Here is a 13498-nt window from a genome sequence, read left to right on the forward strand (position 1 = left end):
TTAATAACCTGCCCAGGGACTGCGGTTGAAAATTAGCCGGCTGGCTAAAACCTGCACTTTTACTGAAACGTTGATTAATGTGCACTGTCCCTGTAAAAATAAAAAATAAACTAAAACTCAACTCAAATCAATCCCACAACAGCAGCAAAGGACCTTGTGAAGATGCTGGAGGAAACGGGTACAAAAGTATCTATATCCCCAGTAAAATGAGTTTTTGGAGAAATGTATTCTTGTCTGATGAAACAAAAATATAACTGTTTGGCTGTTATGACCATTGTTATGTTTGGAGGAAAATGGGGAGGCTTGCAAGCCGAAGAACACCATCCCAACCGTGAAGCATGAGGGTGACGGCATCATGTTGTGGGGGTGCTTTGCTGCAGGAGGGACTGGTGCACTTCACAAAATTGATGGCATCATGAGGTAGAAAAATGATATGTATATATTGAACCAACATCTCAAGACATCAATCAGGACGTTAAAGCGTGGTTGCAAATGGGTCTTCCAAATGGACAATGACACCAAGCATACTTCCACAGTTGTGGCAAAATGGCTTAAGGACAACAAAGTCAAGGTATTGGAGTGGCTATCACAAAGCCCTGACCTCAATCCTATAGAAAAATTTGTGGGCAGAACTGAAAAAGCATGTGAGCAAGGAGGCCTATAAACCTGACTCAGTTACCCCAGCTCTGTGAGGAGGAATGGGCCAAAATTCACCCAACTTATTGTGGGAAGCTTGTGGAAGGCTACCTGAAAAGTTTGACCCAAGTTAAACAATTTAAAGCCAATACGTTCAATTAGTATTTGGTAGCATGTAAACTTCTGACCCACTGAGAATGTGGTGAAAGAAATAAGAGTTGAAATGAATCATTCTCTCGTATTATTCTAACATTTCACATTCTTAAAATAAAGTTGTGATCCTTTTACGAGGATTAAATGTCTGGAATTGTGAAAAACTGAGTTTAAATGTATTTGGCTAAGGTGTATGTAAACTTCTGACTTCAACTGTACATGCATGCATTGCAGTACATTACCAAAAGTATGTATTTGGCCACCTGCTCGTTGAATATCTCATTCCAAAATCATGGGTGTTAATATTGAGTTGGTCCCCCTCTGCTGCTATAACAGCCTCCGTTCTACTGGGAAGGCTTTCCACTAGATGTTGGAACATTGCTGCCGTGACCAGAGCATGCCCACTAGTTCCAGAGACGCAAAACCATTGCACTGTAACAAATAGCATTACTGCCTATTACAACAAGCAGATTTGCTGCTTGTTGCGGCGTCAGCATTGCTGGTTGCTGTGGAGACAAACCAATCCCCTTAGTAACTGATCCTGTTTTTGTTTCTTTGTTCCCTATTCATAATGCACAAATTAAAGTAGAAAATGGCCTGATTTCCCAAATGCATCTTAAGGCTAAGTTCATTGTGAGGACTTCCGTAGGAGCAGTGTTTCCCAAAACCATTTACTAAAGTTGCAGTTGAAAGAGCTTGTTATTTAGACTGTCTCAGACCACTCGTAGAACGGCTAAGTCTGTCGCTAGATGCGTTTTCCCCCTACAGCTTCATTTTATACACCAAAAATCTCTAAACACAATTGAGATGTCTTTCTGTGACGACTGATAACTTCACAATGAAGCTGACTACAAATACGAAGTTGCTGATGTCATTGCAATTGTTACAATCAAAGCATAAAAAGGTGCATCAAATGAAAACCGAGATGATTGAATTAACAGATGTATAGGCTACATAGGTTGTTCATTCAATTGAAATGTATTTAGCCTACAATTAGCAATCTAATTTCTACCTCAATGTATTTCATGATATGTAACCACGTGCGCAATGTGCCAAGTCTTGAGTTAATGTGTTATTATAGGTTAAGCATTAGGATAAGCCACCTCAATATTTGCAGCCATAGCTAATATCTCTCTAGGAGCTGATCCATCATCAGTATTATGGAATAATTATGTTAAGGTAAGAATTCAATGTTGAAAGCTCATCTGAGAGCCGCGTTGCCTTTCTTCCGATCCTATCAGTATCGACACTGCCTTAACGACTCACTTAGGCAAAGTTCTGTCTGCTTTTTGGGCAACGCATGTTACATCTTTGGCCGTTGTGGGAAAAATGCATTGTTTTAACAATTAGTAACCCTAATTTCCATCGCTATCGGGACACCGGCCCAAAGCCTGACTGTTGTTTTTAGTTGCCTCAGATAATGAATCTAAGATCAACTTGGTTTCTTCACTCTTTGTAATACTTAAGCTTTGGAGTTGGCAAGGGAAAACTGATCCTAGAGGGAACCTCTAACCAGAGCTGACAATCGGGCCCCGCTAATGACTGGTGGAGATGGAAACTTGTGGCTACTGCAAAGGGACGTCCTTCTAGCTGTTGGCATAGTTATATAAACACAACACGGCTAGTACATAGTGATAGTAGTAATGCTACTTTTTTGTTAGCGTTACTGTTAACAGGGTGTTTATTTGAGTTGATACTGATGGTTACAGCAGAGGAAATCCCTCTAGCTGTTAGCATAAACACCTAACACATAGTAATTGTTCATTTGTGTTAATCGCTCCAATTCACGCCATTATTATACTTGGGTGTGGATTCTTCTTATTTTTTTGCATGCATTCCTGGACTCTCAAATGGCAACTTTCACAAGGGGGCAATGGCAGAGATTCTCATTGTCTTCCCATTTTGTGGTAAAGACAAAGAAATAATTAGAAAAATAACTACTGTACGCTAATTTGAAAAAGAACCAACTGCATATTTACATAATAGCTACTTGTAATGAAAGGTGAGGTTTGTTTTACATTACCTTGTTTTGTGCCTGCCAGTAGGCTACAATGTTTGAATTATAGTTTGAACAGTAGACTGCTTATATGATGCAAAGCCTATAGGCGGAACTACTTACTACAAGGAGCTACCCATTTTGTGATGAAAAATTACGTTCTCGTACTGCATTACACTCCAAATCTTTGCGTTGTGTACCGTCTGTCGTGCTTCTTAGGGTGAAGTTAGCATGGTGATAGGATACTAGTGTCAAGACTTTACTGTAGTGGCCATAGGGACACCCAATCCTCCCTCTGCCCTCAGTCACTGTGTACTTTCTAGGATGAGAGGAGGTACACAGGTCCCTAGTGGGGTCCAATCCCTCTTTATTTATTCACAAGGCCTTTAGGGGGGGACACAGAACAGCCTCAGGGCTTGATACATCGTACACTTCCATAATACTATGTTGGCTGACTTTGGGGTGCATCCCAAATGACACCCCTTTTGCGCTATTTGGGACGCACCCAGTGTGTGCTTACCAAATCTAAATTCCCCTAGCCTCCAGACAAGTATTTTTTTGTTATTTTTGTAGAACTGAACAGTATTTAAAAATGCGCTATATGGGAATACTTTAGCTCTGTCTTGCCTTCAGGATAGGCTTACACCTTTCCAGTCATTTCACATCTGCACACAGTGTCTGGTGGGGTGCTGTAGAGAACCAGAATGATAGTGTAAGAGAGGTGGGGGGGGGGCTTGATTTAGTGTTCCTAATCTGTTTGTGTAATTATGCCCAGATCTGAATTACTGTGGCAGACACCAGCCGTGCGTGAACGGCGGCACCTGCATGAACACTGAGCCGGATGAGTATCGTTGTGCCTGTCCCGACGGCTACTCTGGCAAGACCTGCGAGATAGGTGAGACACAGAATACAAGCTACCACTCAAAAAGGCTTAAAGGCCCAGCTCTATTTCTTCCCCTAGATCCTAGCTCTGCGCTGGCCACTTCCATGTTTTTCACAAATACTTTGGAAGGGCTTAAAGGCCTGTTCCCATTTGACCTCTGCCCTCTTACCCTAGTTACCACGCCAGGTGGGCTTAAAGGTCCTGTTGCATTTTGACCCCTTTAGGACTTTTCCCAGATTTTGACCTGCTCGTTTGTATAGTGATGTGTTTGTGTATCTGCACGTGTGTGTGTGTTCTACAGCTGAGCACGCCTGTGTGTCCGACCCGTGTGCCAACAGCGGCACGTGCCACGAGGTCCCTTCTGGTTTCGAGTGCCACTGCCCTCCGGGGTGGGAGGGGCCGACCTGCGCCAACGGTGAGAACACCACCCCTTTTTGTCTCCATATCTGTACCGTCTCCGACACTTTCCTTTGTGATGCTTGCGTTTCCCTCCGAGCTTGATACAAACAGTGAACCTTGGCCTCGTTCCAACAGCTCCTGTGGAACTTGCCCCTAAACCACAGATCTAGAATCATATTTTATTGCGCCAATCTTATCCTACTCTTATCGTGCATTTTGAAAGTATTGGAATAGGGCCTGTGACTTGTTTTCTCTCCATCTAGCTTGCCCATCCCACTCTTCTTCCTTTAACCCCTTCCCTCTCCTTGGTGGCCATCCCTGCAGTAGAGTGTGTGTGCTCCTGTGGGGGGCCCCGGCTTCATAGGGGCTAGGATTAGACACCCTTCGGGCAGAAGACTCACCCGGAAGGGTGATTTGCATAACCTGCCCTCTCTTTGAACCAGGCCGCATTGGTGGCATTGTGTGGAGAATACGCTGCACCTTCCACACATACACACAATGTGTGCCCCCCCCCCACCCCTACCTGTCCCATCAAGCTGCTTTCCCTAGTCCCCCAAAGTGTGTAGCTATCTGGCCTAAAGTATTGCACTGGTAATGGAGAGTGACTGTATGATTGCAGAAGTCCTGTGTTTGTTTCTCCATGCCTGTATCAGAAGTGCAAGGAGAGGGCTTTAATAGCAGCTAATCTGCTGGGGCCTGGATTATGCTAATCGTGTTATGCTACCATGACAGTCTTCCCTCTCGCTCTCTTTTGCTTTCTCTCTCTGCTCTTTTGCTTTCTCTATTGCTCTTGCTTTATTTGTCTTTTTTCTCTTTCTTGCATCTCTGACTCTACCTCTAACATCTCATGTTTCTTGTGCTCTTTCTCTTTCAACTGCATCTCTTGGACTCCCCCTTTAACTATCTTATTGCTCTCTAACTCCCTTCCTCTTTCTCAGTGACTGTGTAAGACTCTTAGCATGTGGTGCTGCGATAAGTTATTGATGCTTTCTGGCAACAAGCTCCTGAAAATAGGCTTTGTGGTCACTTTTAAAATAATGAAATGCAGTTAGCCAACTCATCTGCACTAGTGAGCTCAGGTACGCTTTAACAAGATGCCGGAGGTGAATTGTAGCGAAGGGTAGCGTTATGATATACTATCAATCTTTAGACGTTTACTGGAATCAGGATGGAATTAGCAGGACACTCAGTAATCCTCTAAACCTGGATATTTTGAGAACTGGAATTTTGCGACCTTTGTTTTATAGGGGAGGTGATTATCTAAAGTCATACATGCCTCTTAGCAGACAATCTCATCCAAAGTGACTAACAGTACATTGAGTGCCTGTTTTTTTATGTGATCGCTGCAGGAATTGAACCCACAACCTTGGCCTACAGGTTTTATTCATTGAGATAAAATCTATTTTTCAAGAAACCTGGTCCAACAGCAGCAGGGGGAACAAAGTTTCAGACTAACTTGCATGCACTAACACATTGAACAAAACTATAGACACATACAGTTACATGTCATAACTAAAAAACAACTGACCTAAAGACAGTTACTCTTCTATGATATTTACATTGACCAGGTGTTTTTAAACTCCACCAACGTGACTTTTTAAAATGTACATGTGAGAATTCCAGGACCATGGAATTGAGTAACTAAAGCTATTTCTAACATGACCTGTTCTAATTCTTGCTGCTCTTAAAAGCAAATGAGAATGGGACTGTAATTTTAATAATTATTCACTGAACTGATTAAAGAATAGCAGTGGCATTTTACCCAATATGGCCTTATAACTCAGTGTATATACCAGTGTTTAAGACTGCAAGGTCAATGACGACCAGCCGACGGCGCTGTAGAAATCACAAGGATGTGTTAGACGTTTTTGACTGATAATGAACCTGAGGGCCGCATGATATACTGAATCAAGTGTGCTCAGGGTAGTTAGTGGTTGAGGCATATATATATCTCACAAAAGACTGCCGGTAATGTTTATCGTACCAGAGCCTTCCTGGCCTTCAGAGAAAAACAAGCCTTATGCCAGTAATTAAAACCTATCTTGAGCTTCCTTATCAAGTTCTCCACATGAACAGTGAAGCTCAGCTTGTCACCAACCCCCACACCCGAATATTTGTACCCTTTGACTTGCTCTATAGTATGTCCATCCAATGTAGCAATGACATGATTAGTAACATGCCTGGCATTAGAACATAGCATGCATTTTGTTTTACCTGAATTCAAGACCAGCTTCAAATCATACAGATTCTGTTATATGGTGTTAAATGCTTGTTGGGCATTTTCAAATGCTTAAGATAAACTACTACCACTTGAATAAAGAACAGTGTCATCTGCATAAAAACAAACATCCACTGTTTCAATATAATCCCCAATGTTATGCAAAATGATCAACAGTGGGCCCAAAATAGAACCTTGCGGAACACCTGAGCACAACTTTATGGACTCAGATTTACAACCATCCGCCATTACACATTGTGTACAATTTGATTGGTTTATAAATGACCTATTTAGAGCATGACCAGTAATTCCACAACCTTAATCTTTGCACCAACAAAGCATGGTCCACGGTGTCAAATGCCTTCGGCAAATCAATAAAGATGCATTCAATTCAACCATCTGAGCCACACCGGGCCATTGTGTTTATAGAAATTGTTACTGGATAACAAAGTAGAGGTTGTATTCAATTGAAATCGGTCACCACATTATTTCATATTAAACGTGATGCATTGTTAAATGTTGAACACTGACTTAGTATAGTATGCCAAATGTGTGTCAATGAGTTTGTGCTGTTTAATTTTGTGTTTTTGGTTTTACTCAGACTTGGACGAATGTGCGTCCAGTCCTTGTGCCCAGGGCGGGACATGCATCGATCTGGAGAATGGCTTTGAGTGTGTGTGCCCCCCACAGTGGGGTGGGAAGACCTGCCAGATCGGTAAGACCCCCTGATCACACACCCCACCCAAATCAGACTGCATGAGTGTCTCAGTGGTGCATCCAGACATGATTTTACAACAATCCATTAAAGTAGGGCTGACCCCATTTAGTTGACTAAATACATTTTAAATTATCAAGCAGTGTCGTATAGCATTATTCTTTTTATTTAAAAAAATATATATATGGCAGACGAGACTCCTTTCTTGATTCAGACGTGTCTCAGTGGACTAATCCATTGCGGAGGCTACGGGGATGGCTCACCAGTAGTATATTTACTGTGAATTCCCATAATATCTAATGTACAATGTTTATTTGGTTACGATAATTTGTTAATGCATTAATTTATTATTATAATTGTCAGTGGACACGTTGTTTGTCACCCACACAACATAGGCTACACTTGTGAGTAAAAGTTTTAGTTTTTTTCTTTCCATTTACAAGTTGTCAATTTATTGATTGACAGGAGCTCTACAGACAAAAGACAAAGTTGAGTAAGGACACGCACCTGATTATGCATAGAAGTAGGCCTAGGCTACCTGGCCTGTGTGCAAATGTAGGTCTATAAATGTGCCCATTTGTGGGTCTGATTTAGTATTTCTGACTTGTCTTAGCTTACCACCACTGAAGCTTTTCAAAGATATTTTCTTCACCTCAAACAGCAAGTAAACTAAATCTGTCTTTGTCCATTGACAATGACAATAGTTCTTCAACGTAGCCTATTTGTAAAATCTTTCAAGCTCCTAGTGTGGAAATGGGAAAAAAAAATTATCCTCTAATCCGGTGGAAACATAAAATAGGGCCTGATATGGTCTTGTGCAAATAGCCTACAGCGTTCTCTGTTCAGAGCTCAGTGGCACGGGAAACTCTGAGGGGCCACAATATTTTATACAATGTTGCAAGTTTGCTAGTGCATGCTTCAGGCCAGACCCAAGTTAGTTGTTACAATGTTTAAAGTTCCTTGCAGACAGGCTGTGCATAAACAATGTAATTTATAGGATATTTTATCAGGGTATTTTATACCTTCAGGCTGCAATGTTTTTGTTTATTGGCTTTATGTAGGCAATTTTTACATAGTTAGTAATAAAGTGATCTTTAGAATTTTGATTTACCCCATAATGATTGCGATACAAAGATTGTATTATAAATTAAATGAAACTTCCCTGAATGTGTATATGAAAATCATAAATTGGCACTCCAAATAGAAAAGTTTGACCACCCCAGTTGTAGCCTATTACCTACCGGCTACTTTAGGAGCTTAATGGCATAATCTGCAAAGGCCAGCAGTAACTGGAGGAGAGTCCAGAACACTTTTTTTTCCCATTTATTTTTCTGTTTAGGGGATCTTGATCTTTGGCTCCCTCTTCAGTCACTTGTGTGTTCTAATTATTTAATCAGTGTGCCCAAAATATCAGGCATAAAGTTGATTTTATTAAAAGCACATAGTGTATTGCCTCTGTTGCAGCCGGCTGCAACTGGGAGGTCCGTGGGGCGACACACAATTGGCCTAGCGTCGTCCGGGATAGGGAGGATTTGGCCGGTAGGGATATCTTTGTCTCATCGCGCACCATCAACTCCTATGACGGGCCGGGCACGGTGCACGCTAGCCAAGGTCACCAGGTGCACGGTGTTTCCTCCGACACATTGGTGCGGCTGGCTTCCGGGTTGGATGCGCGCTGTGTTAAGAAGCAGTGCGGCTTGGTTGGGTTGTGTTTCGGAGGACGCATGACTTTCGACCTTCGTCTCTCCCGAGCCTGTCCGTACGGGAGTTGTAGCGATGAGACAAGTTAGTAACTACTAATATTTGGTTACTCTGAAATTGGGGCGAAAAAGGGGGAAAAATCCCCCCCCCCAAAAAAAAAGAAAAAACACATAGGGCATGTCTATATATAGGGGAAAATACATTGTAAAAAATGTTGACCCTGGGCCTCCCGATTGGCACAGGGGTCTAAGGCACTGCATCACAGTGCTAGAGGTGTCACTACAGATCCAGGTTCGATCCCAGCCTATATCACAACTGGCCATGATCGGGAGTCCCTTAGGGTGGCGTGGAATTGGCCCGGCGTTGTCTGGCTTAAGGGAGGGCCTACTTTAGGGGGCGGCAGGGTAGCCTAGTGGTTAGAGCGTTGGACTAGTAACCGGAAGGTTGCAAGTTCAAACCCCCTCTGTCGTTCTGCCCCTGAACAGGCAGTTAACCCACTGTTCCTAGGCCCTCATTGAAAATAAGAATTTGTTCTTAACTGACTTGCCTAGTTAAATAAAGGTAAAATTAAAAATTTAAATTACTTGGCTCATCACGCTTTAATGACTCCTTGTGGTCGGCCGGGCACCTGCAGGTTGACTGCTTGTCAGGTGAACAGTGTTTCCTCCGACACACTGGTGCGTCTGGCTTCCGAGTTACGAAGCTCAGTTTGGCGGGTCATGTTTCAGGGGACTGCTGAGCAGCGATGAAATTGGGTAGAAAAAGGGGGTTAAATACAACTCTAATATATATATTTATATAAAGAATTGATTGGTCAAAAAACGTGACACTCGGTCAAATTTTATTTTTTCTGACATTAAAGGGATAGTTCATCCAAATTACAAATGTACATATCTGCTTACTTGCAATGACTGAAGTCTATCGACCGCGAGAGACGGCAATCCATTCTTTGGATTTGTGAATCTAGCTACTTCCGCTGATATTAGCTTTTTGGTGAACTATCCTTTTAAGTACATCATTGATCAGTGGAGAGTCCACTCTCATGACAATTACCAATAGTTTCTTCCATAATCCCAGGAAGGAGGGTGCTGCTGTACACCCTTTTTTTCTTCACTGAAGTAGTGTACTGGGCCTTTGCTAGTCCTGTATTAATGGACCGATGTACCTGCGCTACAGACTGCTATATTTTTTTCTCAAAAGTAGTGCACTGTGCTTTACTGATTCTCAGCCCCCCCTCTCCCTCCCTTCCACTCAAATTACAGGAAGTAATGCCATGTCCATTCAGATTGCAACCATTGACATTGCAGGAATAAAATGTGTACATCCAATCACATTACAATGAGCAATGCTATCGGTAGCCGTGCAATCCTGTATGATTGGTTTGTATATGTGTTTTTGTGTGTGTACTTCCTTCCACCCCATTGAGTCTACATTACTCCTGTGGTCATTACACTGGGCCGCTCAAATTAAGATGACTACTGTCCGCAACACGATGCGGGTGCCTTCAGAGCACAGCGATGTACACCGGAAACTGCTTGGCAACCGCTACACTCGAACCTCAATGACCACAAGTCATGAGTGCTATTGTCTATGACCAGAGTCCCGTGTCACATTCTTCTTTTATCTTTTTTTATTTATCCACTCGTACCTGTTGAGAGGAAGCGTGGTGTGCCAGAGAGGATTATGACCTGGAAACAAGCTCCGGGGTGGGACCTGGTCTCCCCTTACAAAGCTGGAACCGTAACCTGGTCTCCCCTTACTACCTGAGCGTTGAATGTTTGGGTTTCGAGGAGTACAGGTGTGCAAGTGGACTGGCCATGCTCCCAGGCACAGCCCCCCCTCCTGAATATTTAATGTGCTAATAAGCAGCAGGGCTTTCTTTCTTTTTTTTGAGGAGGTGGTTTAAAAATATTAGCGTCTCAGGTGTCATCTGCTTTTTTGACGGGATAGGCACAAACAAGTTATCTGGGTAGCTGGATTGAGGGAGTTGAGAGAGGACAGGTGGAGGAGATGCAGTCCACAACCTCCTTTTCAACTCTTTGCCACTCATGTAGTGTGCGTAGGAGGAGGAGGGACTCGGGATCAATTTAGGATTCAGGGATAGTGTAATGCTCCCACCTGTAGTATAGGCTTATACATTTCCCTCCACTTGCCAGAAATGAAGGGGAGCTTTACCCAAACCTTTGTATGTTAAAGGGATTTTGTACAGTTCTTTACTGTAGTTTGTTATAAGTGGGAGAGACTGACAAGAAGACCCATTCGTGGACTCCTTTTGTGCTGATGTGTTGGTGGTGGGGCTTCAATGTGCCTTTTCACCTCTTTCTTCCCCCTCTCACTCATCTTTCTCTCACCTCTCTAGAGGTCGACCGATTATGATTTTTCAACGCCGCTACCGATTATTTGAGGCCAAAATAGCCGATACCTATTAATCGGCCGATTTTAAATATTTAAAAACCATGTTTATTTTAATTTTATATACACACACACACACACACACACACACACACACACACACACACACACACACACACACACGGGGGGGGGTGGAGGAGTATTTAGTCAGCCACCAATTGTGCAAGTTCTCCCACTTAAGATGAGGCCTATAATTTTCATCATAGGTACACCTCAACTATGACAGACAAAATGAGGGGGGAAAAATCCCGAAAATGACATGTAGGATTTTTAATGAATTGATTTACAAATTGTGGTGGAAAATAAGTATTTGGTCATCTACAAACAAGCAAGATTTCTGGCTCTCACAGACCTGTGACTACTTCTTTAAGAGGCTCCTCGTTACCTGTATTAATGGCACCTGTTTGAACTTGTTATCAGTATAAAAGACACCTGTCCACACTCCAAACTCCACTATGGCCAAGACCAAAGAGCTGTCAAAGGATACCAGAATTTTTTTTTGTAGACCTGCACCAGGCTGGGAAGACTGAATCTGCAATAGGTAAGCAGCTTGGTTTGAAGAAATCAACTGCGGGAGCAATTATTAGGAAATGGAAGACATACAAGACCACTGATAATCTCCCTCGATCTGGGGCTCCACGCAAGATCTCACCCCGTGGGGTCAAAATGATCACAAGAACGGAGAGAAAAAATCCCAGAACAACAAGGGGGGACCTAGTGAATGACCTGCAGAGAGCTGGGACCAAATTAACAAAGCCTACCATCAGTAACGCACTACGCCGCCAGGGACTCAAATCCTGCAGTGCCAGACGTGTCCCCCTGCTTACGCCAGTACATGTCCAGGCCCGTCTGAAGTTTGCTAGAGAGCATTTGGATGATCCAGAAGAAGATTGGGAGAATGTCATATGGTCAGATGAAAGAAAAATATAACTTTTTGGTAAAAACTCATCTCGTTGTGTTTGGAGGACAAAGAATGCTGAGTTGCATCCAAAGAACACCATACCTACTGTGAAACATGGGGGTGAAAAAATCATGGGGCTGTTTTTCTGCAAAGGGACCAGGACGACTGATCCGTGTAAAGGAAAGAATGAATGGGGCCATGTATTGTGAGATTTTGAGTGAAAACCTCCTTCCATCAGCGAGGGCATTGAAGATGAAACGTGGCTGGGTCTTTCAGCATGACAATGATCCCAAACACACCACCCGGGCAATGAAGGAGTGGCTTCGTAAGAAGCATTTCAAGGTCCTGGATTGGCCTAGCCAGTCTCCAGATCTCAACCCCATAGAAAATCTTTGGAGGGGGTTGAAAGTCCATGTTGCCCAGCAACAGCCCCAAAACATCACTGCTCTAGAGATCTGCATGGAGGAATGGGCCAAAACACCAGCAACCGTGTGTGAAAACCTTGTGAAGACTTACAGAAAACGTTTGACCTCTGTTATATAAGCTCTGTTATATAACCTTTGTTGGCAATGACAAAGTATTGAGAAACTTTTGTTATTGACCAAATACTTATTTTCCACCATGATTTGCAAATAAATTCATTAAAAACACTTCAATGTGATTTTCTGGAGAAAAAAAATCTCATTTTGTCTGTCATAGTTGAAGTGTACCTATGATAAATTACAGGCCTCATCTTTTTAAGTGGGAGAACTTGCACAATTGGTGGCTGACTAAATACTTTTTAGCCCCACTGTATATACACATTTTTGTAATAATGACAATTGCTACAATACTGAATGAACACTTAAAATAAAACTTAATATAATACATAAATAAAATCAATTTAGTCTCATAACATGAATGTTGAAAACAAACTAATTTCTATATGCAGGAAATCCTATTTTAATAATGGGCATAGTAAGACTTGACTACCAAAGTGTGAGTCATAATTCCCATGACACCTAGCAAAAACTGAAAAGCAGTTCCTTCATTCATTTAATCCATAGGATATTTTTAGATTCACTTAAAATGTCTGTTTCGTATAACTGTGTAGATATCCATAGGACAAGGTGACTGATCAATATTGGCTAAATATAAGCAAAGTTTTTTTTGTAGAGTGTTTATGAAAATATGTTGACAAACGTTACCTTATTCTAGTGAGATTTACACGGGTACCAAAAACGCCTCGGCGGTTTAAGCCTGCACGAAACAGACCTTATTTGGAGTAAAGACATTCTCTATGGAAGACATGAACGGTAAAATAACGAAGGAACCCCTTTCAAGTTCAGCCGCAGGTTATTACAGGAATTATAATGCGTCGACTATTTTCTCTAAACCATATACCTTTGACTATTACGAGCCTGCTACTGCCTACCACCCCTCAGGCATACTGCTCTATCAAATCATAGACTTATCTATACACACGGAAATACGAGCCTTAGGTC

General features: G+C 42.3%; 1 protein-coding gene across 2 annotated transcripts in view; it reads left to right on the plus strand.

Moving 5' to 3' along the window:
* jag2b (jagged canonical Notch ligand 2b) overlaps nucleotides 1-13498 on the plus strand; it is a 103521-nt gene that overhangs the window by 56256 nt on the left and 33767 nt on the right. For both annotated transcript variants that reach the window (XM_046291792.1, XM_046291793.1), the window contains exons 7-9: nucleotides 3561-3680; nucleotides 3970-4083; nucleotides 6887-7000. In XM_046291792.1, the coding sequence (XP_046147748.1) occupies nucleotides 3561-3680; nucleotides 3970-4083; nucleotides 6887-7000 (348 nt within the window). The remainder of the gene's footprint in view (nucleotides 1-3560; nucleotides 3681-3969; nucleotides 4084-6886; nucleotides 7001-13498) is intronic.

This window comes from Oncorhynchus gorbuscha, linkage group LG12 (genome assembly GCF_021184085.1).
Source record: "Oncorhynchus gorbuscha isolate QuinsamMale2020 ecotype Even-year linkage group LG12, OgorEven_v1.0, whole genome shotgun sequence".
Taxonomy (NCBI): Eukaryota; Metazoa; Chordata; class Actinopteri; order Salmoniformes; family Salmonidae; genus Oncorhynchus; species Oncorhynchus gorbuscha.